Source organism: Erpetoichthys calabaricus, chromosome 5 (assembly GCF_900747795.2).
Source record: "Erpetoichthys calabaricus chromosome 5, fErpCal1.3, whole genome shotgun sequence".
NCBI classification, from domain to species: domain Eukaryota; kingdom Metazoa; phylum Chordata; class Cladistia; order Polypteriformes; family Polypteridae; genus Erpetoichthys; species Erpetoichthys calabaricus.
In genome coordinates this window covers 208,945,750-208,970,305 of record NC_041398.2, presented here as the reverse complement: position 1 = coordinate 208,970,305, position 24,556 = coordinate 208,945,750, and the positions used below count along the sequence as shown (strand labels likewise).

The window sequence follows — 24,556 nt, the reverse complement described above, 5'->3', positions numbered from 1 at the left end:
AAAATGTTCTTTGAAATACTCATTGTTAACTACACTTTTTGGAAATGTTACAATAGCATGCTTGTAAGCTTTTTTTTTTTGCAAAGCCAAAGATTAGAGTAGCTGCAGGTGCTTTTACTTGGTAAATGCAGTTATTCACTAATGTAAAACTAATTACTGAAAACTAATGCTAAAACTGATTTTTGTATGTGTGTGTTATTAACAAACTACTCACCAACATTGCCTGTGGCAGTCTCACTTCTGTCTTGACAGACATACCTTAAAACTTTGTCTGAAGTCCTTCAGCTTTGAGTATTTGTTTGGTTAATATCTGTTGGTAAAGATTTAAAGTTTCTAAGTTTGTGGGTCAGTTCAAGATGCATTGTCGGAATTTAATAGTAACAAATATTTGTTAATTAAGAGATTGTAATATTATTAATGTGCAATGTCTGAAAATGCAATGGAAGTTTGTCATGCTTGAAGAAACACTGCTACAAGTGATTAATGCATTTTTACTATGTTAATGTGTGGAATGTCTATTAATAGAGATGATTTTGAAAGTTGCCAGGGCTGAGTGATATGACAATAGTGACATTAACTTATTACATGGTGAATATGTACACATTGCTGTGCATGCAGAAGCTTAATGAAGTAGATTAACTCTGTTAAACTTGAAGTGCAAATGGAATGCATTAAAAACACTTTTTGTAAGGCCATTTTCAATATATACTTGCATGTTCCATTGATATTTCTTTCAATTTGTTGTCCTCTGTGTTCCATCTTGGAGGAAAAGGCAAAGCAAGGCAATGACCAGGAAACGAAGTCCAGAAATCTTAGGATTGCAGTAGTCAAAACCCAGAGATCACACTCTTTGTAGTACATTGCATCAAGCTTATTTTTAAAACAAGTGATGTTCCATTTTTCCAAAATGATTATACTTTATGCAATTTACATTGTTGAATTTTATGATATATCACTCAGTCTTAATGGGTACTATTTTAAATGAAACTGCTCATACTGTTTTTTGTGTTCCACTTGTCCTATATAGTATAGTTAACTTTAAAAGTGTTTTCTACTTTTGATAAATGTTTTTTTGACTTGTATTTTTGTATACTATGGCACATTTTTGCATTACTTATTGTAATTGGCTTTATGTATAAAAAAATATTTCTCCCAGGCATTGGCTCTCACACAGAAAATGAAAACTTCATTCTCTCCACCTCATCAAATACATTCAATAGAGTAATTTGATTTTCAATGAATAGAAAGTGATTTTTTTTTTATATAAATTGTAGATGAAAAAAAAACCTTTAAAGCTCAAAGAAGAACAGGATGAGGTTGATTTCAGCATTCCTGATTACAAAACTATTGTTACCATTTCTTCCAAAGATCAACTGAATATGACATTGTCAAACTGTGGACTGGTAATGCTTAGCAATCTTGGCAAGGTAAGAAAATTGCCTTTTTCCATGTTTGACAGTATTATGTGTTTCATAGTTCTATCGTGGATTATGACATATGTTTTATGCATAAATATTTAGGCTACAGAGGATCCACTTGAGATTACATAACTCTCTGTATGCATGGGTCGAGTAGTATGGTTCTTTGCCAATATTATTTTATTTTTTTGATATATTACCAACCAGAGAGCAGCTATTTCAAATTACATTCATGCAGACAAACAAAATGATTTATTTTTGGGATAAGCAATACTGCTTTCAGATGCCTTTGGCACCATGGTGTTTTGTCATGTAGGGTGCTATGGAGACCCTATTTTATCCATTATATTCCTCTTTGTGTAGACTTAACCAAAATGCCTTAAACACCATACATTTCCTTACTACTGTGGCCAGATACTGTACTTCACTTCAGCACTTCCTCACCCCTTCCCTTCTTTATCTATAACCGCAGGCAGTTAGACAGAGTGGAAAAACAGGCAGGTGAAAGAGCTACACTTTTAACTATGTATTATAGGTAATAAAGTTTATTATAACTAGTGGCATACAAACAAATAGAACAGTAGATGTGTGGTTTCAGGTGGTACAATAACTTAAAATTGCATTTGATTATTCCTGGTCAGCTCATCATCTGCACTGGCCCAGGCAGCCTACTTTCTTGAGGTCACCATCTGATCTGCTTTCCTTAAGATGTAACATGGCAGAGAGGGGGAAAGCATGCCTTTGTAAGCCTTTGTTTTTATTGTCCCTGTGTAGCTCCTGACAAACACACCTTCCTGGGCCAGTAACCAGTGGACTAGCTCAGGCACAGCACCATTCCCCCAACCCATTTCCATCCCCCATCTCCCTGCCACCCCAAACTCAAACAACCGACCAAGAAAGAAGATGAAAGTCACAAGGCAATTAAACTAGCCCTAACTGTCACAGGTGATCAACAATTCAGTCGTGAAAAGCAGCATTCCTAAAGTTTTAGAGATAGAGTAAAAAAACTTGCTTGTCTATTTTCCTTGCTCTTTAATCATCATATTAAGCTAAATGCCTATTCTATAAATAAAATCATACAAAATATTCAAGTCATATGTAACATATTACCCCACCACACAAGGGATTTTCTCTACAAGTATTTACATACATCAGTAAAAAGTTTGTTCCTGCTTTTGTGTATACTGTAGGGAGATGGTTAGTACTTTATTTGTCCCAAGAACAAAATTTAGCTTTTTACAGAAACTTAAGAAATATAGCAAACAGATAAACAACAACCCTTGTCAATAACAAACATGAGGTGAAAAAGAAGAAAAATGTCTTGACTTGTCTAAAGAGAAAGGAGCAGCTGCAAGTGAGACATTAACACTAGAATTACCAGAGCCAACGAAAAAACTCGTAAATCCGTCCCACCTTAAATCGCGTCTTAAAGCCGTTTGCACATCTCCGCCAGAGTCTTTTGTCATCTAAATGTGCTGATAAACAAAAGCTATTAGCAGCCAGCTATTCCATCCCCCCACCGACTTAGAATGAACTCCTAGCTCAAGCCTTGCCTTGATTTGATTATTTGGGATTGAAGTGGAGTTTTACAGTGGAAACAATTCGAGCGTTATTTGGAATACACGCATTTCATGTGTGTTCCGTTTCTACAGTATAGTCGTCTGTGCAAACACATTTTTAAAACAGAAACGTTTTTCATATTCTAATAGTAAATGACAAAATGTAGGCATAAACTATATAACGTATGAAGCCTGAAGTCCATATATCAAAGAAACACTTTCACAAAAGGTACAAATAAGAGAACACGTGCGCTTTTCTTCAAAAATATAACTGCACAAAAAAAAAGCCGCGTTAGCATGCCACATTGACACTCTTACTACAACTTCCGCGGTGGCGTAATGGTATCAGCTCCTGACTGGGAATCAGAGGGTGTCGAGTTCGATCCTGCACGGCTCCACTTCGAGAAATAAACTGCTCTTATTCTTACAATTTTAGAATAACAACATAAATTTCATTTCAGTCTGTAACAGCCGGTGTAACTTATGATACTGGTAAAGGTTAGCTTTTTTTTTTTTTTTTAATTCACTTTTCCTTCTCGCAGTCGATGCATACTAACTGCCCCCCCCCCCCCCCAAAAGGGTTCTGACATAAACGCTGGCGAAGCTGCCTTCCTTCGTATCTCACCGTCACTTGATTTTCTTTTTATTCAGTGTTATTGAGTGTTCCTGCCAGTCCCCACATGTTGCTGTATGCTGTTTCTTTTGTACTCCAGGACATGCAGAGGAGAGAATGATTTCACATTATTTATGCTGTTTTCACATAAAGACTGCAGTATACTCGTGACTGCATTCTCGTACCAATGTACTTTTTCCATCACCTTTTCCTGTAAGAAGCAATGTACTCACTTCTCTCTATGCTGTGGTTTCTATTACACACCTGAAAGAGACAATATATGTGAAAACTTCATCGCACTAATGCAATATTATTTGAAAACGAACAGCGTCAGATCAGGTGTGAAAATTTTATGTGAGATACTGGTAAAGGTTAGCTTTTTTTTTTTTTTTTTAATTCACTTTTCATTCTCGCAGTCGATGCATACTAAGGCCCCCCCCCCCCCAAAAGGGTTCTGACACATAAGCGCTGGCGAAGCTGCCTTCTTCGTATGTGCAGCATTGTTCATAATGGATTCAGTTTTGTCTTCATCCTCTCCTCCACTACTACCTCCAGGAGGTCAAGAGTTTGTCTCACAACTGACCCTGCCTTTTTAATCTTCTTGTTGATTTTGTGGAACTTCTTGAAGTAATGTTCCTGGCCTAGAACATCAAAGCAATGAAAATCGCACTATCACTGAAATATAGTAGAATATGTCAAGGATGTTGTGGTGTGATGCTGCACAGGATGGTGAGAGCTGAGTAGACAGACCAGCTCATGTCACCAGGAAGCACTCTTGTTTGGCCTTGGAGTCTTTTATTACTTCAGGCTGATAAGAGACTGTCTCTGAGTGCCACTGTAATTCAGTCATCACAAGTTTGCGACCGTGCACGTTGCAAATATGTGAACTTGGATTGTTCATGATGTGACACCTGTATTGCTGTGGGTTCACATTAAAGGAGTACATTTTCCTGAGAAAAAGAGTCTGCTATAACCTTTCTTATATAGTTCCTCTGTGTTACTAGACCAGTTTGGCCTGTGTAGGTCCATTGGTGTATGTTTATATATAGTATGTGTGGTGTTCTAATGAAATATTTTTTTCTTCACCGAGTCAATATGAAAAATCAGGCAGTTATCATCTCACAAATTAATTGAAATTATTCCTAAAATAATAACTATGAGAAGCTTTGTAATATTTTCATTACACAATCTGAATTATGATTCCTTCTAAATAAACATCCATCCATTATCCAACCTGCTATATCCTAACTACAGGGTCATGGGGGTCTGCTGAAGCAAATCCCAGCCAACACAGGGCGCAAGGCAGGAAACAAAATCTGGGCAGGGCGCCAGCCCACCACAGGGCACACACAGCCAAACTAGGGACAATTTAGAATCGCCAATGCACTTAACCTGCATGTCTTTGGACTGTGGGAGGAAACTGGAGCACCCGGAGGAAACCCACGCAGAACATGCAAACTCCATGCAGGGAGGACCCGGGAAGCGAACCCAGGTCTCCTAACTGTGAGGCAGCAGCTCTACCCACTGCGCCACTGTGCCGCCCTCTAAATTTTTTAAAATGAGAAAACTGTATTTATAGCTTGTGTACTTTAATAAAAATTGGTCAGTTTGTCTTAGCCTTCTGACCAGCTGTACAGCTTGTTTACTATGGCATTGCAACCTGCCAATCATATAAAACAGTTTTTAATGTTCATTTTTAAAAAGTCCTTAACTCGGTCCTTATGTCATGTTATGATAAAGACCATACCTTTTCAAGTTTTCTGTGCTTTCCATAATGGCTCTAATTTTACTAGAAGCAAAACAGGAGGCCAGTGGCATGCTGGAGGCAGGCATGTCACATGTCAGTGTTGCCAGATAATATTGATTAAAGTGCTCTGCTGTATCCAAACCATAGGCAATGTTTCTGCAGATCAGTAGGATGACAGATGACTGTCTAAGATATGGCTGCATATGAATGACCACACCGAAGCAGGACCAACACATCAGCATTGTCCTTTTTAAGAGACCATTTCAGATCAGCCTTTTATAATGATGTAGAATGTTTTAACAGACACCATGCCTGCATCATTGACGAGGTAGTAGGGGATCGGATCCATGCTGTTATATTAGACTAGGTATTGCACAAGAACCAATACTTCGGTACCATGTTGATACCAATTTCCTGAATTCATAATAGTACTAGCTTTTTTACAGTATTGGTAATACTGAGTGAAAGTTACTACTACACTTGTGAGTGACGAAAGTGGATTTATTAATTTGGAGTATGAAAATGTGTCAAGTGAAAATGGATCACAGTGCTGTAACACCAATTAACAATTTTCAAAAACAACTTCCAAACAAAGTGGCTGTTTGACTTGTGTACATCCAACACCGGCTTAATGAAATAAGCTGCTCTTTTTGTAAAATAAAATTTTTTGTGTTTCACTGTTTTGAAGCACAAAATAAGTTTCTATCGAATATGACTTATACAGCTTTAACAGAAGCGCATCACAGAGATGTATAGTTACAATGTTTTTCCCAAATTTTCTATATCATCATGGTATTACCCTCGACTTACTCAAGTTCAGGATTGGATTGGTCTACTCTCACGCCTTAAGATTAACATGCACATACATAGATGTACACATACACACAAGAATCTAGCCGCTTAATTGCTGTATGAATGACACATGCAGAGCCAGTTACTTCCTAGCACTTTAACTACATAAGTGCCGTATGAATAACATATGCACATATTGTCATTCCTTAGAACTTCAGGAGACTTGCTTATCATTGGCACAATCAATGTACGATGTCTTAGATATATTTTAGAACTAAATATTACATTGGTCTCCAAGAATATATTTAAACATGCAAAGGCTCAACATCCTTGCCAATTATGACTACTGCACTGTACCTTCTATCAGATGGAGCTCCCCAGCCTGAAAAACCTTGTAGATCGGCGCATATGGCAACTTCTTTCTGCTGTAGATGCCCATAATATTTCACTCTAGAAGACAAAATATAGAAATTTAAATACAATTAGGTATTTATTTTACATCCTTAGTGTTGCATTTTATTACAAAAAACATATAAAAAGCATTGTGTTTTTTGGAATGAAAAATTACACTTTTATTAAATCTCAAAAGTATAATAATGATACAAATAATAATAGTAATAATGAATAAAAATAATAATATGACATGAGCAATAATAATAAAAATAATAATTTTAATATTACTAATGATGCCAAAATAGTATATAATCTCAAAATGAGTCTTTTGTGTGGTAAATCTTAAAGCATGGTGAAAGACGCAATACAACGTCACAGTCTGGACAATAATAGCATGTTTCTTTTCAGATTTTCTTCCCAGATTTATCAGTTTTTGAACAGCACACTGCACAGGTATGAGTTGGATGCTGTTTTTTTCTGTTGGAGGTATATAATCAATAAAATGTCTACCAATAAGATGCTCTGGATTGATCCGCGATGTACTGAGTTGACCGCGTCTCTTTAGTAGTAGAGTGGGCAGTGTATGTGCACCAATGATTTGTTCTACAAGCTGGCATGTAAAGTTTGCATGAGATTCACTTTCACCAGCTTCTTGTTTGTATAAGATGAATGCATTCCAAATGCACTGTTCTACTAAATAACAAAATTTCTTTTTGTAATATTTCTTTACTTTCCATCCCATTATGTGGAGATAACAAAATTCTTGTTCCTCACGATCAATGCCGTCCATCATGCTATTGTATTTGACCACAGCACAAGGCTTCATAACCTGTTTGTTGACTTTTGCTGCTACAGTTGACTGTAGCTGCATTATGTACAGTGCTAAGAAGAGAAACCATTTCAGCGCAAGCACTGTACCCTTTTGCCATGCTACCTCTCTGTAATGTAGCTCTGCCAAAGTCTTCAGGCATACCACGACAGTCAGGACGCACAATTCCATATGTGTCAGTATTTTTTTGCAGCAAGATGTTAAATAGCTCTGGAGAAGTATAAAAATTGTCCATGGTTACACAGTAACCTTAATCAAGTAGAGTATCTATCAAAGTCAGCAGCGATGACGTTGCAGTGCTGTACTGATCGTATTTTGTATAATAAAAACATTGTCCTTTTCCCTGTGTACAGAACCAAATTCCAAATGTATCCCGTTTTAGATTCACAAAGCTCATAAAGCTTTATGCCAAATCTTGCTCTTTTTGACGCGATGTACTGCATCCATCACAGTCTGGCCTTATAAGCCATAAAACTTTCATTGATGCTGATATTGCGGTCCGGAATGTAAACACTCCGAAATTTTGCTACACTGGCCTGGTATATCTCCCAAAATTTCTTGAGTTTGGGTGCTGTATGGGTATTCTCATCAAAGTCTTCATTGTTGGTAAAGGGCAGATATTTCATAATTTGTGAAAACCTACATAAATAATTTCTCCAAAGAATGGGAGCACTGACAGCACTTTTTCAGCCCGAGTGATTCTCATTTCTAACAATTATGCAAGCACAAACACTCAATAAACTGAATAAAAAAAAAAAATCAAGTGACGGTGAGATACGAAGAAGGTAGATTCACCAGCATTTGTGTGTCAGCTTTTATCCCTCCAGATCAGAGAATGTCTAGTTCCATTGCCTCAAAACACCACTCACATCTACAGTTATTCCCAGTTTCAAATAAAAACTATCAGCGTCAGATCCCTGGGTGGGGAGGGGGCGTTAGTATGTATTATGATCATGACTGAGAGAATAAAAGTGAAAATAAAATGGTAACTTTCACAAGTACTATAAATGTACACTGTCTGTTACGGACGCAAACCAAATGTATGAGTGTACTGTATAATATTAACAATAAGAGCAGCTCACTACTGAAAACGGCAAATATAGGAGTCAGTGGGGATCGAACCGGGGACTCTTGATTACAAGTCAGCAAATCTTACCGCTACGCCACGGAAGCTTTTGTTTTATCCTTGAACCTTTTGTGAAAGTGTTTGTTTGATCTTTGGACTTCAGACTTCACACATTATATAGTTTATGCCAACATTTTGTCATTTACTATTAACATATGAAAAACGTTTCTGTTTTAACAATGTGTTTACACAGATTATTGTAGAAACGGAACACACATGAAGTGCATGTGTTCCAAATAACGATCTATTATTTCGACTCTAAAACTCCAGCACTTCACTCCCAGATAATCAATAAAGGCATGAGCTGGGAGAACTTTGTGCACGTTTTGCAACTGTGGGGGGATGGAATAGAAGGCTGCTTGCTGCTTATCTTTTTCAGCACATTTACAGGACAAAAGACGCTGACGGAGAGGTGCAAACAGATTTAAGGTGGGCCGTTTACGAGTTTTTTTGTAGGCTCTGGTAATTCTAGTGTTAAAGACACTGTTCTTCACAGTTGCTTGTTTTCCTGTTGTTTTTATTGTTATACTATTTTGTTTCCCAGTTTTTCTCAATGGTTTACTGCTATTGCAGCAAAAAAGATTGCTTGTTTTCGTGTTGTTTTTATTGTTATACTATTTTGTTTCCCAGTTTTTTCTCAATGGTTTACTGCTATTGCAGCAAAACAGGTTAAAATATAAGTTCATTAACAAGTGTAACATTTCTTTTTCCATCAAGTATAAAAACAATAGTACACACATAATAATATATTTTATTTATATAGTACCTTTGAAAACAATATAGATTATTCTCAATTATAATTAATGTGATTCATTCAACAATGGTAAATAACTGCAGTTCAGCATACAATGCACCAAATAGCAAAAAAAATATTACAAGCAAAACTAGATGAACTATGGACCATTTATCTCCTCTTCCTAAGCTACTTTTTATGTAATAAGCGAATCATGATTTGCCTGTTGTTCATATTTCTTGTTCTCTTACTTAAAATAATAAGGTCTCTCAGAGGTGCTTGCATTTTTGTGTTTTTTGCTTGTCTATATTTTGATATCTAACTCAATATCTGCAGGTGACATAATTCACCCTGCTTATGTGGAATTTTGTTTTCTTCTTGCATCAACATTTTGGTAGTTTAAATTAAATCATTTTTCATTACTTTGGTATGCATAGTGAGTTTGGTGAAATCATGGAAGTGTTCAGGAACTTCGACAAACACTTTAAAATTAATTGAAGTCATTAGGGAAGGGTGAACCAAACTGGTTTTCATTGGCTGATAATAGTGCAATGGCATTTTAATTGTCCCTGAGGGCTAAATAAGCATCTGCCAACTATGCTGGAGTGATTATTGTTGCCAGAAAATGTGATCTGTACTGTGAAACAGTAGTGCTAACCACTGTACCACCATGCCACAGACTACAAAAGACACAAATGGAATGATAACCACAAATAAAATACAATACAATAGATATTGTGCTCAGCGTTTCAGTTCTGGTGGCACGGATTAGCTGTGCAAATTGCGGCATGAGACTGACTTTTTCATTGTTTAAAGTTTTTGCATCGGGTGCAGCTAGAATGTCTTTTTTTGTTTCCGATCTTTGTGCAGATGCTTTGCACTTTTTTCTTCCATAAAGAAGATGTATTACTGTTAACAAGGTGTATCTATCTTTCATTATTGTTATTATTTTCGTGGGTCGCATGTGTTAATGTGTTAATACTAGAATCCCTGACGCCTACAAAAAAACTCGTAATCCCAGGCCACCTTAAATTCCTTTGCACCTTTCCATTAGCGTGTTTTGTTTTGCAAATGTGTCAATCAGCACAAGCAGCCTGCTGTCCCTCCCCCAAACCCCCCCTCCCCCCTCACCGCCGTTGCTCAAATCAGTCAAGAAGTTCTCGCAGCTCAAGTCTGTTTATCTGGGTGTGAGGTGCCTGGAGTTGAATGGGGTAAATAATATATCGTTATTTGGAACACATGCATTTCATGTGTGTTCCGTTTCTACAACGATCTGTGTAAATGTAGGATGACAGGAAATTCAAGAAATGTTGAACACATACCTTAAACAGAAACTTTTTTCATGTTGTAGTACTAATGACAAAACTTTGACATGAAGTGTATAATTTGTGAAGACTAAAGTTCAAATATCAAATAAACACTTTCACAAAAGGTACAAATATTACAAAACAAGTGTGCTTTTATTCAAGAATATAACCGAAGAAAAAGAAATCCGGGTTGGGGTACGATGCTGACATGACCGCTTGAGTGGTGCAGCAGTAAGAACTGCTGACTCATAATCAAGAGGTTGCAGGTTCAAGTTCGGGCGCTTCCTAGATTTAACGTTTTTATTAGTGAGCTGCTCTTATTGTTACTGTTATAGAATTAAAACATATATTTGATTTCAGTCTGTTAACAGCCGGTGTAAATGTATGGTACTTGTAATAGTTAGTTTTTTTTTTCCTCTGTTTTATTCTCTGTCATGTTCATGCTCCGCCCGATCTGACACTGCTGTTTTTTTGTAGGCTTCAGGGATTCTAGTGTTAATGGATTGGTAAAACAAGCAACTAAAAATCTGTAGGAATGTTATGTTTGACTACCAACATTGTGTATTCAGAGCAGGAACACTAGAATAAATGCCAGTTCATCAAAGGTCACACTCACTTTTACCCCATTCTGAACTAATTCAGTATTACTAACACATGTTGAAAAGCATCTTTTCCAAGCAGTTTGAAGCACTGTCCTGTAGTCAGAGTCCTCCACTCTGGCTCTTTTTACAAATAGCATATTGTTACTACAGAGTATTGTAAAAATTACAGTCCAAACATCCTGTCACAGTTTACTGTTCATAGCCAATGTTTAATTTGTATCTCCTTCATGTAAGGTGAATATAAAAGAATTTTATAGAAGAAATCCTTGAAAATGTTAAATAAGTCTTCAAACTTCTTTATGTCGAATATAAAACTCCAAATTGGTTGGCACTGATGTTTGTCCCAATTAATTCTTTTAATAATGTCACTGTACATCATGAAACTGTTCTTTAAGCAGTGTCTATCCTTTGTTTTATAAACTACCTGTTTGGGAGAACACCACACTGTCATCTTTTCATCCCCTTCATTGCACTTTATATGGCTTATATTCATTGATTTAAATATGTTTTGTATTAAAAAGTGCTAGAATTACAAAAAAATGATAGTGAGCAAGAACATGGATTAATTTTCATATTTCTAATAACTTTATGCTCATTTTTGTTCACTATAGGCATTTGCTGATGCAGCTAGCCAGACTGCAGAAAATTTCCAGAAAGACCAAGCACCTTTTGTTGTGAAAAATTGCCTGGGGACATGTGTTTCCATATCACATAGCAACACATTCAGTGTGATTGGTGTTGAATCCAGGAAGAAGGTGTATGAATTGCAAGATGGAGGAACTCTGAACATGGATTACCTGAGAACCATGACAGAGACTGAGCAGTTCACTGCCATGACATGCATGAGCAGCAAGACACATTATATTCAGCTTAGTAAGGACTTATTTCTAATTTATTTAGATATTGAAACATTTTGAAGAATGTTCACTTTTAGTATAATCTACAGTATAATTGAATAATTGATATACTGTAAACAGCAGCTGATTTGAAGTTCAAACTTGAATATTGTTTAAGCCTTTTTACTTTTTAATAGTCACTACATACAGTATGCTAACAGTCTTAAAGAAATTATTTCAACTGGTGTATAACAGGAGATTATTTTGTTATTCCAGTAATTGTTATTTAAGTAATATCTGTTGCACCTGCAAACTATTTTTTAATTTTGTAGTAACTGCCATTAATTGCCAAGCCCAAACACAAATAAAACCAAATTGCATCAAGGCAGAGTGGTGGCTCTGTGGATATGGATCTGTGCTGGCATCTGGAAAGTTGCTAGTTCAAATCCTGTTACTACCAATGGGGATCCTACTCTGTTGGGCCCTTGAGCAAGGCATTTAACCTGAAAATTGTACCACGTTTATTGTACAATGGCTGACCCTGTGCTCTAACCTCAAAGATCAAGCAAAAATAGCAATTTCCCCTTGGGGATTAATAAAGTACAGTGGAACCTCGGGTCATGACCGTAATTCGTTCCAAAACTCGATTTGGTCGTGAACCAAAGTAATTTCCCCCATAGGATTGTATGTAAATACAATGAATACTTTCTGGACCGTACAAGCTGTATGTAAATATATATATATTTTTAAAGATTTTTAAGCACAAAAATAGTTAATTATACCATAGAATGCACAGTGTAATAGTAAACTAAATGTTTACTTACTTCTTTTGGTCACTCCTGCTCCTTGATCGCTCAGCTGGAGCGACTGCTTCCTTCTGCCCCACCGAGTGTCAGCCAAAACACCCCTGCTTGGGCTCTCTCTCTCGCTCACTCGCTCGCTCTCGCGCTCTCTCGCTGCACAGGGAATGCACAGGGAGAGACTGAACACGTGCGGAAATCATCGGCGCGTATGAACTGGAAGGGAAACTGGCTTGTTCGTCACCCGAGTGTGTGATCATGAACAGATGCAAAAGTTTGGCAAACTTTTTAATTGTAACCCGATTTGTAAGTGGTCGAGACGTTCATGACCCGAGGTTCCACTGTATATCAAAATCGAACCAAACTAGAATTGAACAGGTAGGAAATCCCACATTCCTTCTTTACATTCATTCACTCGATTAATTCAAACTAAGATGTGCACATTAGCAAGACATAGTCAGATAACTGTGAAAGGTATATCATATCTACTGTAGAATGATTTGACCATATACTATTATTAGTGTTGCCAGTTAGTCTTATCATACAAGAAAGAGTCTTTCTTTCTAAAAAAAAGTGGCTTTATCATTACCTACTTGTTCTAGCCCTTTGCCATTATCTGTTTATTCTTATTATTGTGTCATAAAAGATGAATACTCCTCTTAGTCAAGCACAAATTAAGATTGAGAACTTTCAACGTTTATGGACTCAAAAATCATACTGCTTTATGAAACCTTTAAGGATACTAGCATTTGCTCTGTCATTTTGCAAAAGGATACTAGCATTTGCTCTGTCATTTTGCAAGATCATATGGAAGGATTTGGCAGCCAGTAGTTCTTGGTTAGCCAGGTTTTGATTTTGGTTTTTCAAAAGGAATATGAATTTCAGACATTTATTTCCTATATAAACTGGGGTTTCTGCTTTTCTTTGGTGGTGTGCAGCTACATCTCCTGTTAGGCATGTCTTCTGTGAATTTAATAATTATTTTATATTTCTGCAGTTGATTAATTGATTGAGTATTCCTAATTTTCTCATTTGACGTCAGTCAAGACAATGTTTGTAGGTGTTTGTAATACTCTTGTAATGCATCACTTAATTAGGGATATATACCTGTGCAAGCATATACATTGATTTATACCTTTCAATTAATATTTGTTGTAAATCTGCAGAAACATTCAATCTTTCTTTGTAAATACAAACGCATTTAATTGAACCTTCAGTATTCTGTTGGAAAGCTCTTAAAAGTAGAAATTGTAAAGCTTTGACTAGTCTGTAAAGTGTGTAAAATGTATATACTTGTTGATATTTTAAGACAAATGTTTGTCAAGACATATAGTAACAATTTTAAGTCTTTATTGGAAATATTTGTCTTTTATTTGCAGCTCCAAATGATCATTTTCCTGCAGACAGAATTTCTTTGGAAAAAGTGGGACGTGGCATGTATAGTGTACTTCATCAGGCCTCAGGAGTCTTACGATATATTGTTTGTCATATTTACACCTTGGAAGGTAGCAAGGTGGTAACAATACACTCTCCATTTCAGGTATAGATACTTGTTCATAAAATATTGCATTGCTGAATAGTAAATGGGGGAGAGAAAAAGGTAGCGCAGTGTAGTATTTGAATATCTATCAAAACAATATATACTACATATTCTCTGAGGAGAAGTATCACAGTTTTTGTGCATTGTAAGGTTTTTCTTTTTATCAATTCTAATAATTGTATAACATAATTCTTTACTTACAAAATCTTTCAGTTGACATGCTGAACTTCTGTATTGAAAGTACAAATATCATATGAAAGAGGGATGATGTCAGCCACTAATGTTATCAAGGATGGGAGATTCTAATGCAAAGTGCTCTATCAATCTTTATGTGGAGAGTTAGATTTATTTTGGTTTTCACAGTGTTAGAGAGGGAAAAATACAGTGCTTTGAAACATGCAGTTTTCAAGCACTGTCGTGTAAATATTGAGTACCATGCAGACTACAAACTATATATATCACATTCATATTTATACTTTATATTCAATTACAGTATGTGCTACAGTTGGAATATAGGGAAATTTTAAAATTCTTTTAGTTGGTGTTATTCTCACACATACATATCCTTACTCACTCATTCCGGCACAATTAACAGCTTTCAGTTAACATGATTTCCCATCTTTTGGCTCTCAAAGAAATTATAAAGAATCATATTCTTTTTATTTTTAGGAATGTTAAGTTTACAAAAATTTACAGAAATACAGCTTGCCTTACTGTGAGTGCCTTTTGAGAGACAATCGGTCATGGCACTTTGTAGATCTCATACAAATGTAATGCAAAGAAACTAGGCACATTTTGTGGCATGTATGCAACTCATTGTCCTCAGATATGCTGCCTTAAGACTGAAACCAGGAAGCACTTCTTTACACAAAGTGTTGTGGAAATCTGGAATTTACTTCCAAGCCATGTAGTCACGGCAGGAACTTTGACAACCTTTTAAGAATTTTCTGGTTGAAGTATTGGGGCATCTTAAATATTAGCTAAACAAGCAAACTTAATGGACTGAACAGTCTCCTTTTGTTTGTCAAATTTCATATTTTCTTGCATTGGGTGTAATGTTTTATCTTGTACTACAGTCTTTGTAAAAAATTCAAAAACACTTAAATGTCACTAAAAATCCACTGTGGTTTTTGGTTGTTGAAAATGATATTGTTTTTGTAGGTCACTGGTTTTTTGATCTCTTTAAAAACATGAAATCATTTATTCCTTTAACCTCTTTCCACATGAAGGCAGTCACCATTTCAAATATCACATTTCTAGCATAAAAGATTACACAAAGCTTGTTAACTTGGCACAGATTTAGAGATTATTTACAGACAGATGATAACTAAGTTATTAGAAGACACTTGAACAACTTCCAGTAAGTAGAATCTCATTGTGAAGCTGTATTTAAAATATTCGGTTCCATGATTTTTGATAATGTGCAGTGATTACTTGTTTATTTAACACAGTGGTGCATCTTCATGCTCAGTAGCTCTTATCACTAAACACCTGCCAGCCTGCTTAGTAAGTTATTTTTAAACCTGGTAAGTGCTGGCGGACCAATACATAATTGAACTGTTCAGTCAGTTACTGTGGCACAGGTGAATACAGGATCAGCTTGAAATACAAGTAAATCATAACATTGTATTTAATTCTATTTAGCTCTTTGTTGTAATAATAATTTAAGTTGCAGCCCAAAATAATTTTAAATTCTGTCAGAAAATGTAAATTTTCATTCATCTACTTTACTAAAATAAAAATGTAATTTTTATAATGTTTGCGATAAAAAAAGAAAGAGTAAACAATTTTTGTATGAAACGCTAAAAAGTAATAAAGAAACCAAATTCATTTACATTGACATAAATATTGACTGATGACGATATTTATACTATATATAATCCATTAAGAGTTTGTTCATAGGTCCATGTTCACCTTGGTGCCACTGAATGTCGCAGCATGGCGATAGTGTAGCAGAATACACTTGGAACAACCTTGCCATTTAAACAGTGGTACTTTGCAGCACTGATAAGAGTACTTAAAATGAGAAATAGAACAAGAAGACTATGAGTGACATTGAAATCCAGGTTGACTTGATCCCTCATTTCGAGCATAGAAAATCACTTCGCATGTCATTCATATTTCTCATATGTCAAATTACCTGGGGGCGGGGGTTTGGGGATGTGATGAATAGAATGTATTGCTTACATTTCTAGCAACAATAAATATATTGTCTGAACTATTTTTTCTTATGTAATCAGCATACTTTCTTATTTGTAAAGGTTTATATAAAATAGTGTGGCCTCTAAGCGGTGCTTGGACCACTGGGAGAAGATTTCAGGTCATAGCAATTCCAAGTTATATTCCCCTCCACAAGTCAGTATGCTGCTGATCTACTGCCTTTCAACAATATTTTTATTACAGAAATGCTCTAATTTACAGGTGACTAAAGTTCTACTTTGCAGTGTCTACAGCAGGTGGTTGAACAGTTTTTTTCAAATATTTTTCAAAGGCTGTGAGATTTTTGGCAAAAATGTTGGTAGCAGAAAAGAAAAAAATGTGAATGTCCAGTACAACATCATTTCCACTTAAAAAAATGTCTATTTTATTAATGAGAGATAAAAATACAGCTGACATTTATATAAATAAGGTAGATTTAGACCGTCATGTCCAGCATCACAGGTTAGTTGATTCTTTAGTTATTAACTAATCACTGAGCTAATTACAAAAAAGTTTAAGAACAATTGACTATTTACTTAGATTTGGTTAAACATGTGTCCTTTAATGCTATAATCTTTTCTATCACTACTGTCCCTCTATTATTAAATACATTGGCCATTATTTTTGCAGATTAGGAATCATTTTTCCATACCATTCAAGGTTTTTGATGATTCAAAGCTTCTTGGAGTAGTTGTACCTCAGGAAGACTTTTGTATTCCACTGAACTCATACAGGTATACTATATGGAATTCTGTATTGTTTAAGTAAAGTATAGCTAATTGTTTACTATAGAGTGTTACCTATGAAATTATTTGTTTTTTGTAGATCTGCCCTTAGCTTGCAGCCAGAAGATAACACTGACGGAAGTTACGAAAAATGTGAAGAATTTACTTATGACATAGTTGTGAAACAACTGGAATCCAGCATGCAAAGGAAATGTCATCATTCTGGGTCTAATCTCCAGTCGTTTATTATAAATTTAGTTACAGTGGAAGATTCTGTAACTGTTGGCGCAAAAGAGGATAAATTAGACAAGCCTTATACTGTTCACCTTTGGCCAACAGTTCTTTTGAGAAATTTATTGCCTTACTCTATTACATACTCTTTAGAGGTATTTTTAAGTTCTTTTTTTTTTTGTTTGTTTTGTTGTTATGAACATTAATCAATGTTCAAGACTTTTCATATGTGTATAAAAAAAAAACTTCCAAGAGTCTGTACCGTTTTCAAGTTATACTTTTGTCAGTAATGTTTCCTGGTGGAAATGGTGCTTTTCACTCATTTGGCCTTACTTACAGGAGAGGCATTTGATAAGCCTGAGTAAATTTGCACAAAAACTAACTTTCTAATTGTATCTTTTTTATTTTGACATAAAGTGCATTGCTTTTAACATTACACTTTTTTCTTTGTTAGTGCCTTTTGCATGTGTTGAATAACACTTAAAGCAAACAACTTACAGTATAATTTTTACCTTTTTTTAGGAAAATGATAATCACACTGTGACCGTGAAGGAAGGCCGTTCATCTGAAATTCATACTGCAGTTATAGACCACACTAAATTAAAATTATGTTTATTGAACTACCTCAATCAGGACTGGACAGGAGAATATAATATTAAAAGCAACCACCCAGAAATTGACTTCATTCAGTTCAGTGCTCTCACTGATGATGACAAAACAGAACTAGACATTGCTATCCATATAACATATAATGTTGGTCAAATGGTTATTGCTCTTCATAGTCCTTATTGGATGGTAAACAAAACTGGACGGTTACTGCAGTATAAAGCCGATGATGTTCACCGAAAGCACCCACTAGAATATGAATCACCTCTTCTTTTTTCATTTAAGCCAAAGAATTTTTTTCAAAACAATAAGGTGAGCATTATTATTATTTTATGGATTAATTATGCATACATTGTCATTTTTTTCCTCTTGAAGTGACTTGCAAGTTTTTTTTTTTTTTTTAGGTTCAGCTTATGATATCTGATAGTGAGCTATCTGATGGTTTTTCTCTTGATACTGTTGGCAGCTATGGTGATGTCAAGTGTAAAGGCCGTCAAAAGGATTTTATGGTGAATCAGGATCTTTATTTTGGCTTACATTATTCTAATTTTCCATTGTAGTTGTTATAGAAAAAGTGTCAAATGTTGTTTTGTAAAAATGATTCAAAATCATATTATCTTCCCTCCCCTCACTTCCATCATTTAACTGAAAGTTTTCATATAAATGTTAATTAAGATAAAAAAATGACTGCATGCAAAAGTCTAACTTAAACAGTTTTTAAGAAGTAGTAGTTTCTGTCTCTCCTTTCAGGATTGAGTGGCCTTCCCAAATAATTTTTTTTTTTTTGCATTTGCATCAATTGAAATTAAATTAACTGAAATAAAAGTCGTTTCTAATCTATACTAATAAAAGGCAAAGCCCTCACTGACTCACTCACTCACTCACTGACTGACTCACTCATCACTAATTGTCCAACTTCCCGTGTAGGTGGAAGGCTGAAATTTGGCAGGCTCATTCCTTACAGCTTACTTACAAAAGTTAGGCAGGTTTCATTTCGAAATTCTACGCGTAACGGTCATAACTGGAACCTCTTTTTTGTCCATATACTGTAATAGACTGCAGCTTGATGGCTGTGTTGCGTATCGCATCATCACGCCTCCCACGTAATCATGTGAACTGACTGTGAACGCAGTACGTAGAAAACAAGGAAGAGCCCCAAAGAGCACTGAAGAAAACATTCATTACACAATTGAGAAGGCAGCGAAACAATAAGAAGCGAGCGAGTGACACATACAAGCATATTCATAAGTGCAGCTACTGCGGAAACAAAGCACGGTGTAAACTGTAAGTTTAAATTAAGTTTATAGAAACGCTCCCGCTGCCGTTTGCAATACCATATTCGCGACATAATGAGAAGACACGAGGTATAAACGAGACTTTGGATAACTTTGTAACGGAGTTAAAATTGCTGTAGTGAGAAACTTTTAAGTGCCGGGTCTTAGCTAACATTAAATAAAGCCGTGGACATCACAACATCACACAAGAGAGCGGCTCACGTGAACTTAATGAACGCAGCACGAGTGATCACTTCGATGAATCAAACCTGTTCAAAAAACACATTACACAATTGATAATGTAGGAAAAGAATATGAAGCGACTGACGCATACAGACATTTTCATGAGTGCAGGTACTTCGGAAACAAAGCACCGTGTACACCTAAAGTTTAAATTAAGTTCATAGACCTACAAAAGGTTGCCATTGATTTGAGGCAAGATTGCTTTTCTCCTGTACAACTATACATTGCATTCTCAACAGTAAGCTTGCATGGCTTGCTCATATTACAACCGGAGTGCTGAACTGACAACGTGGTATACAAAGAGAACTATAACAATCGTAACAAAAACGAACAATAAAACAGTGGAGAACCCGTGGATTAAATAAAAAGGCTGCTTCCTTGGCAAAGCAAGGAAAAAGGATGACCTTATATGCCGTTCATTTATAAAACAGTGGAGAACCTGTGTAAAGGCTGCTTCACAAAAAAACAGCAGAGCACCTTATATGAGCAGGCAGTCAGCTAAAGAAGGGAATCAATAAATAACTATAATCGTAATAAACGAACAAAAAATAGCAGAGAATCCGCGGATTACATAAAGGAAATGGTACCTGAACAGAAAAGTGAGTCTCAAATAGCTACACAATAACTATAACAATCGTAATAAACGAACAATAAAACAATACAGAACCGCTAAGCAAGGAGAAAGGACGGCCTTATATGGCGTTCGTTTATAAAACAGCGGAGAGGCTGTGTAAAGGCAGCTTCACAAAAAAACAGATCCTTAACAAACTGTTATTGGTATATTTTTCCTCAATTTAAAAAGGTTTTCTTTTCTTCTTAATAAAAATTAAAAAGCAGTACTTTGACACTGCGAAGCACGCGGATTTGGCTATATATATATATATATATATATATATATATATATATATATATATATATATATATATATATATATATATACTAGCAAAATACCCGCGCTTCGCAGCGGAGAAGTAGTGTGTTAAAGAGGTTATGAAAAAGTAAAGGAAACATTTTAAAAATAACGTAACATGATTGTCAATGTAATTGTGTTGTCATTGTTATGAGTGTTGCTGTCATATATATATACATATACATAATATATAGTGATCCAAACTGTCGTTTATACCTGGTGTCTTCTCATTAAACTTGTATCTCGCGAATATGGCATTGCAAACAGCAGCGGGTCAGTTCACGTGCTTACATGGGAGGCGTGATGACGCGATATATTTTGATATATATCAAAATACCCGCGCTTGGCAGCGGCGAAGTACTGCTTTAAAATTTTTATTAAGAAGAAAAGTAAACCTTTTTAAACTGAGGGAAAATGAATCAATAATTATTTCTTAAGGATCTCTTTGTATACCATATTGTCAGTTCGCCCTTCCGGTTCTAATATGACCAAGATTTGTGCTGAGCTTACTCTTGAGCATGAAATCTAACGTGGTTTGTGCCCTTCAGAATGAAAACAGTTTGCATTCACCTTTTTAATAAAAGGCGAGCTTTTAAGCCTGAGAAATCACCCCGTAAATGCACACGTTTAATTGCACATGTGTTAATATCTATGCTTACACAGTATTAAGACACTCAACAACGGAGACTTATTAATTGTCATTGCTAAGCAGAGCCTTAGTGTAAATTGGAGGCGTTTGAATTGAAATGGGAGATCAGAGGGTATAACGGGGATACGAGGAATAAAAACTCTCTCCCCTGAGCCACCGCCAGTAAAAATAGTTGCCTGAATGAGGTTCTTTTGCAGACACGTGACCTGACGTTTCGTGCCGTCACAAAGTTTCAGTGGCTGTACGGAAATCCACAATCAGTTTCATATTGTGAATTTCCCATTGGGATTAATAAAGTATCTATCTATCTATCTATCTATCTATCTATCTATCTATCTATCTATCTATCTATCTATCTATCTATCTATCTATCTATCTATCTATCTATCTATCTATCTATCTATCTATCTATCTATCTATCTATCTATTGTTTTCGTACCTTATCAATTGTGAAATGTGTTTTTTGAATAGGTTTGATTCATTGAAGTGATCACTCCTGCTGCGTTCAGTCACTTCACGTGAGCCGCTGTCTTGTGTGATGTTGCGATGTCCATGGGTTTATTTAATGTTAGCTAAGACCCGGCAGTTAAAAGTTTCTGGCTACAGCAATTTTAACTCTGTCACAAAGTGATCCAAACTGTCGTTTATACCTCGTGTCTTGTCATTAAACTTGTATCTCGCGAATATGGCATTGCAAACGGCAGCGGGTCAGTCCACGTGCTTACATGGGAGGCATGATGACGCGATATATTTTGATATATATCAAAATACCCGCGCTTCGCAGCGGCGAAATACCGCTTTAAAATTTTTATTAAGAAAAAAAGTAAACCTTTTTAAACTGAGGGAAAATGAATCAATAATTATTTCTTAAGGATCTCTTTGTATACCATATTGTCAGTTCGCCCTTCCGGTTGTAATATGACCAAGCTGTGTGCTGAGCTTACTCTTGAGCATGAAATCTAACGTGGGTTGTGCCCTTCAGAATGAAAACAGTTAGCATTTACCTTTTTAATAAAAGGCGAGCTTTTAAGCCTGAGAAATCACCCTGTAAATGCACACGTTTAATTGCACATTTGTTAATATGTATGCTTACACAGTATTAAAAGACACTCAACGTCATTTACCTTTGTTCCCGCGTTTGATAAAAGGCGAGCTTTTAAGCCTGAGAAATCACCCCGTAAATGCACACGTTTAATTGCACATCTGTTAATATGTATGCTTACACAGTATTAAAAGACACTCAACAATTAACGTCATTTACCTTCGTTCCCGCGTTTGACTCATGCTGTAAATCTCTTCCTTGTTTTCACTTCACGTGATTACGTAGGAGGCGTATTACATGATGACGCGATACGTGACTCCGCCTCCTCCATTAGAGTATATGGACAAAAAACAGGTTCCAGTTATGACCGTTACGCTTTGAATTTCGAAATGAAACCTGCGTAACTTTTGTAAGTAAGCTGTAAGGAATGAGCCTGCCAAATTTCAGCCTTCCACCTACACGGGAAGTTGGACAATTAGTGATGAGTGAGTCAGTGAGTCAGTCAGTCAGTGAGGGCTTTGGCTTTTATTATTATAGATGTATGTGTGTGTGTATATATATATATATGTGTGTGTGTGTGTGTGGGTATATATATATATATATAATATATATATATACAGTAATCCCTCGCGCTTCGCCTTTCGCGGCTTCACTCCATCGCGGATTTTATATGTAAGCATATTTAAATACGGTGGTGTGAAAAACTATTTGCCCCCTTCCTGATTTCTTATTCTTTTGCATTTTTGTCACACAAAATGTTTCTGATCATCAAACACATTTAACCATTAGTCAAATATAGCACAAGTAAACACAAAATGCAGTTTTTAAATGATGGTTTTTATTATTTAGGGAGAAAAAAAATCCATGGCCCTGTGTGAAAAAGTAATTGCCCCCTTGTTAAAAAATAACCTAACTGTGGTGTATCACACCTGAGTTCAATTTCCGTAGCCACCCCCAGGCCTGATTACTGCCACACCTGTTTCAATCAAGAAATCACTTAAATAGGAGCTGCCTGACACAGAGAAGTAGACCAAAAGCACCTCAAAAGCTAGACATCATGCCAAGATCCAAAGAAATTCAGGAACAAATGAGAACAGAAGTAATTGAGATCTATCAGTCTGGTAAAGGTTATACAGCCATTTCTAAAGCTTTGGGACTCCAGCGAACCACAGTGAGAGCCATTATCCACAAATGGCAAAAACATGGAACAGTGGTGAACCTTCCCAGGAGTGGCCGGCCGACCAAAATTACCCCAAGAGCGCAGAGACGACTCATCCGAGAGGTCACAAAAGACCCCAGGACAACGTCTAAAGAACTGCAGGCCTCACTTGCCTCAATTAAGGTCAGTGTTCACGACTCCACCATAAGAAAGAGACTGGGCAAAAACGGCCTGCATGGCAGATTTCCAAGACGCAAACCACTGTTAAGCAAAAAGAACATTAGGGCTCGTCTCAATTTTGCTAAGAAACATCTCAATGATTGCCAAGACTTTTGGGAAAATACCTTGTGGACTGATGAGACAAAAGTTGAACTTTTTGGAAGGCAAATGTCCCGTTACATCTGGCGTAAAAGGAACACAGCATTTCAGAAAAAGAACATCATACCAACAGTAAAATATGGTGGTGGTAGTGTGATGGTCTGGGGTTGTTTTGCTGCTTCAGGACCTGGAAGGCTTGCTGTGATAGATGGAACCATGAATTCTACTGTCTACCAAAAAATCCTGAAGGAGAATGTCCGGCCATCTGTTCGTCAACTCAAGCTGAAGCGATCTTGGGTGCTGCAACAGGACAATGACCCAAAACACACCAGCAAATCCACCTCTGAATGGCTGAAGAAAAACAAAATGAAGACTTTGGAGTGGCCTAGTCAAAGTCCTGACCTGAATCCAATTGAGATGCTATGGCATGACCTTAAAAAGGCGGTTCATGCTAGAAAACCCTCAAATAAAGCTGAATTACAACAATTTTGCAAAGATGAGTGGGCCAAAATTCCTCCAGAGCGCTGTAAAAGACTCATTGCAAGTTATCGCAAACGCTTGATTGCAGTTATTGCTGCTAAGGGTGGCCCAACCAGTTATTAGGTTCAGGGGGCAATTACTTTTTCACACAGGGCCATGTAGGTTTGGATTTTTTTTTCTCCCTAAATAATAAAAACCACCATTTACAAACTGCATTTTGTGTTTACTTGTGTTATATTTAACTAATGGCTAAATGTGTTTGATGATCAGAAACATTTTGTGTGACAAACATGCAAAAGAATAAGAAATCAGGAAGGGGACAAATAGTTTTTCACACCACTGTATATATCGCGGATTTTTTCTGGTTCGCGGATTTCTGCGGACAGTAGGTCTTTTAATTTCTGGTACATGCTTCCTCAGTTGGT

General features: G+C 36.2%; 2 protein-coding genes across 4 annotated transcripts in view; one reads left to right on the top strand and one right to left on the bottom strand.

Moving 5' to 3' along the window:
- LOC114652196 (guanine nucleotide-binding protein G(q) subunit alpha) overlaps positions 1–24,556 on the bottom strand; it is a 634,881-nt gene that overhangs the window by 1,837 nt on the left and 608,488 nt on the right. The window contains exon 8 of one of the 2 annotated variants that reach the window (XR_007935072.1): positions 23,619–23,634. The exons of the other annotated variant lie outside the window; for it this stretch is intronic. The gene's annotated coding sequence lies outside the window, so the exon portion shown is untranslated. Of the gene's footprint in view, positions 1–23,618; positions 23,635–24,556 lie in introns of those variants that run through there. 2 annotated transcript variants of the gene reach the window in all.
- The window catches only part of vps13a (vacuolar protein sorting 13 homolog A), a 285,577-nt gene that overhangs the window by 169,926 nt on the left and 91,095 nt on the right, over positions 1–24,556 (top strand). For both annotated transcript variants that reach the window (XM_028802445.2, XM_028802446.2), the window contains exons 43-49: positions 1,275–1,427; positions 11,731–11,992; positions 14,135–14,295; positions 17,125–17,228; positions 17,320–17,605; positions 17,973–18,368; positions 18,461–18,565. In XM_028802445.2, the coding sequence (XP_028658278.1) occupies positions 1,275–1,427; positions 11,731–11,992; positions 14,135–14,295; positions 17,125–17,228; positions 17,320–17,605; positions 17,973–18,368; positions 18,461–18,565 (1,467 nt within the window). The remainder of the gene's footprint in view (positions 1–1,274; positions 1,428–11,730; positions 11,993–14,134; positions 14,296–17,124; positions 17,229–17,319; positions 17,606–17,972; positions 18,369–18,460; positions 18,566–24,556) is intronic.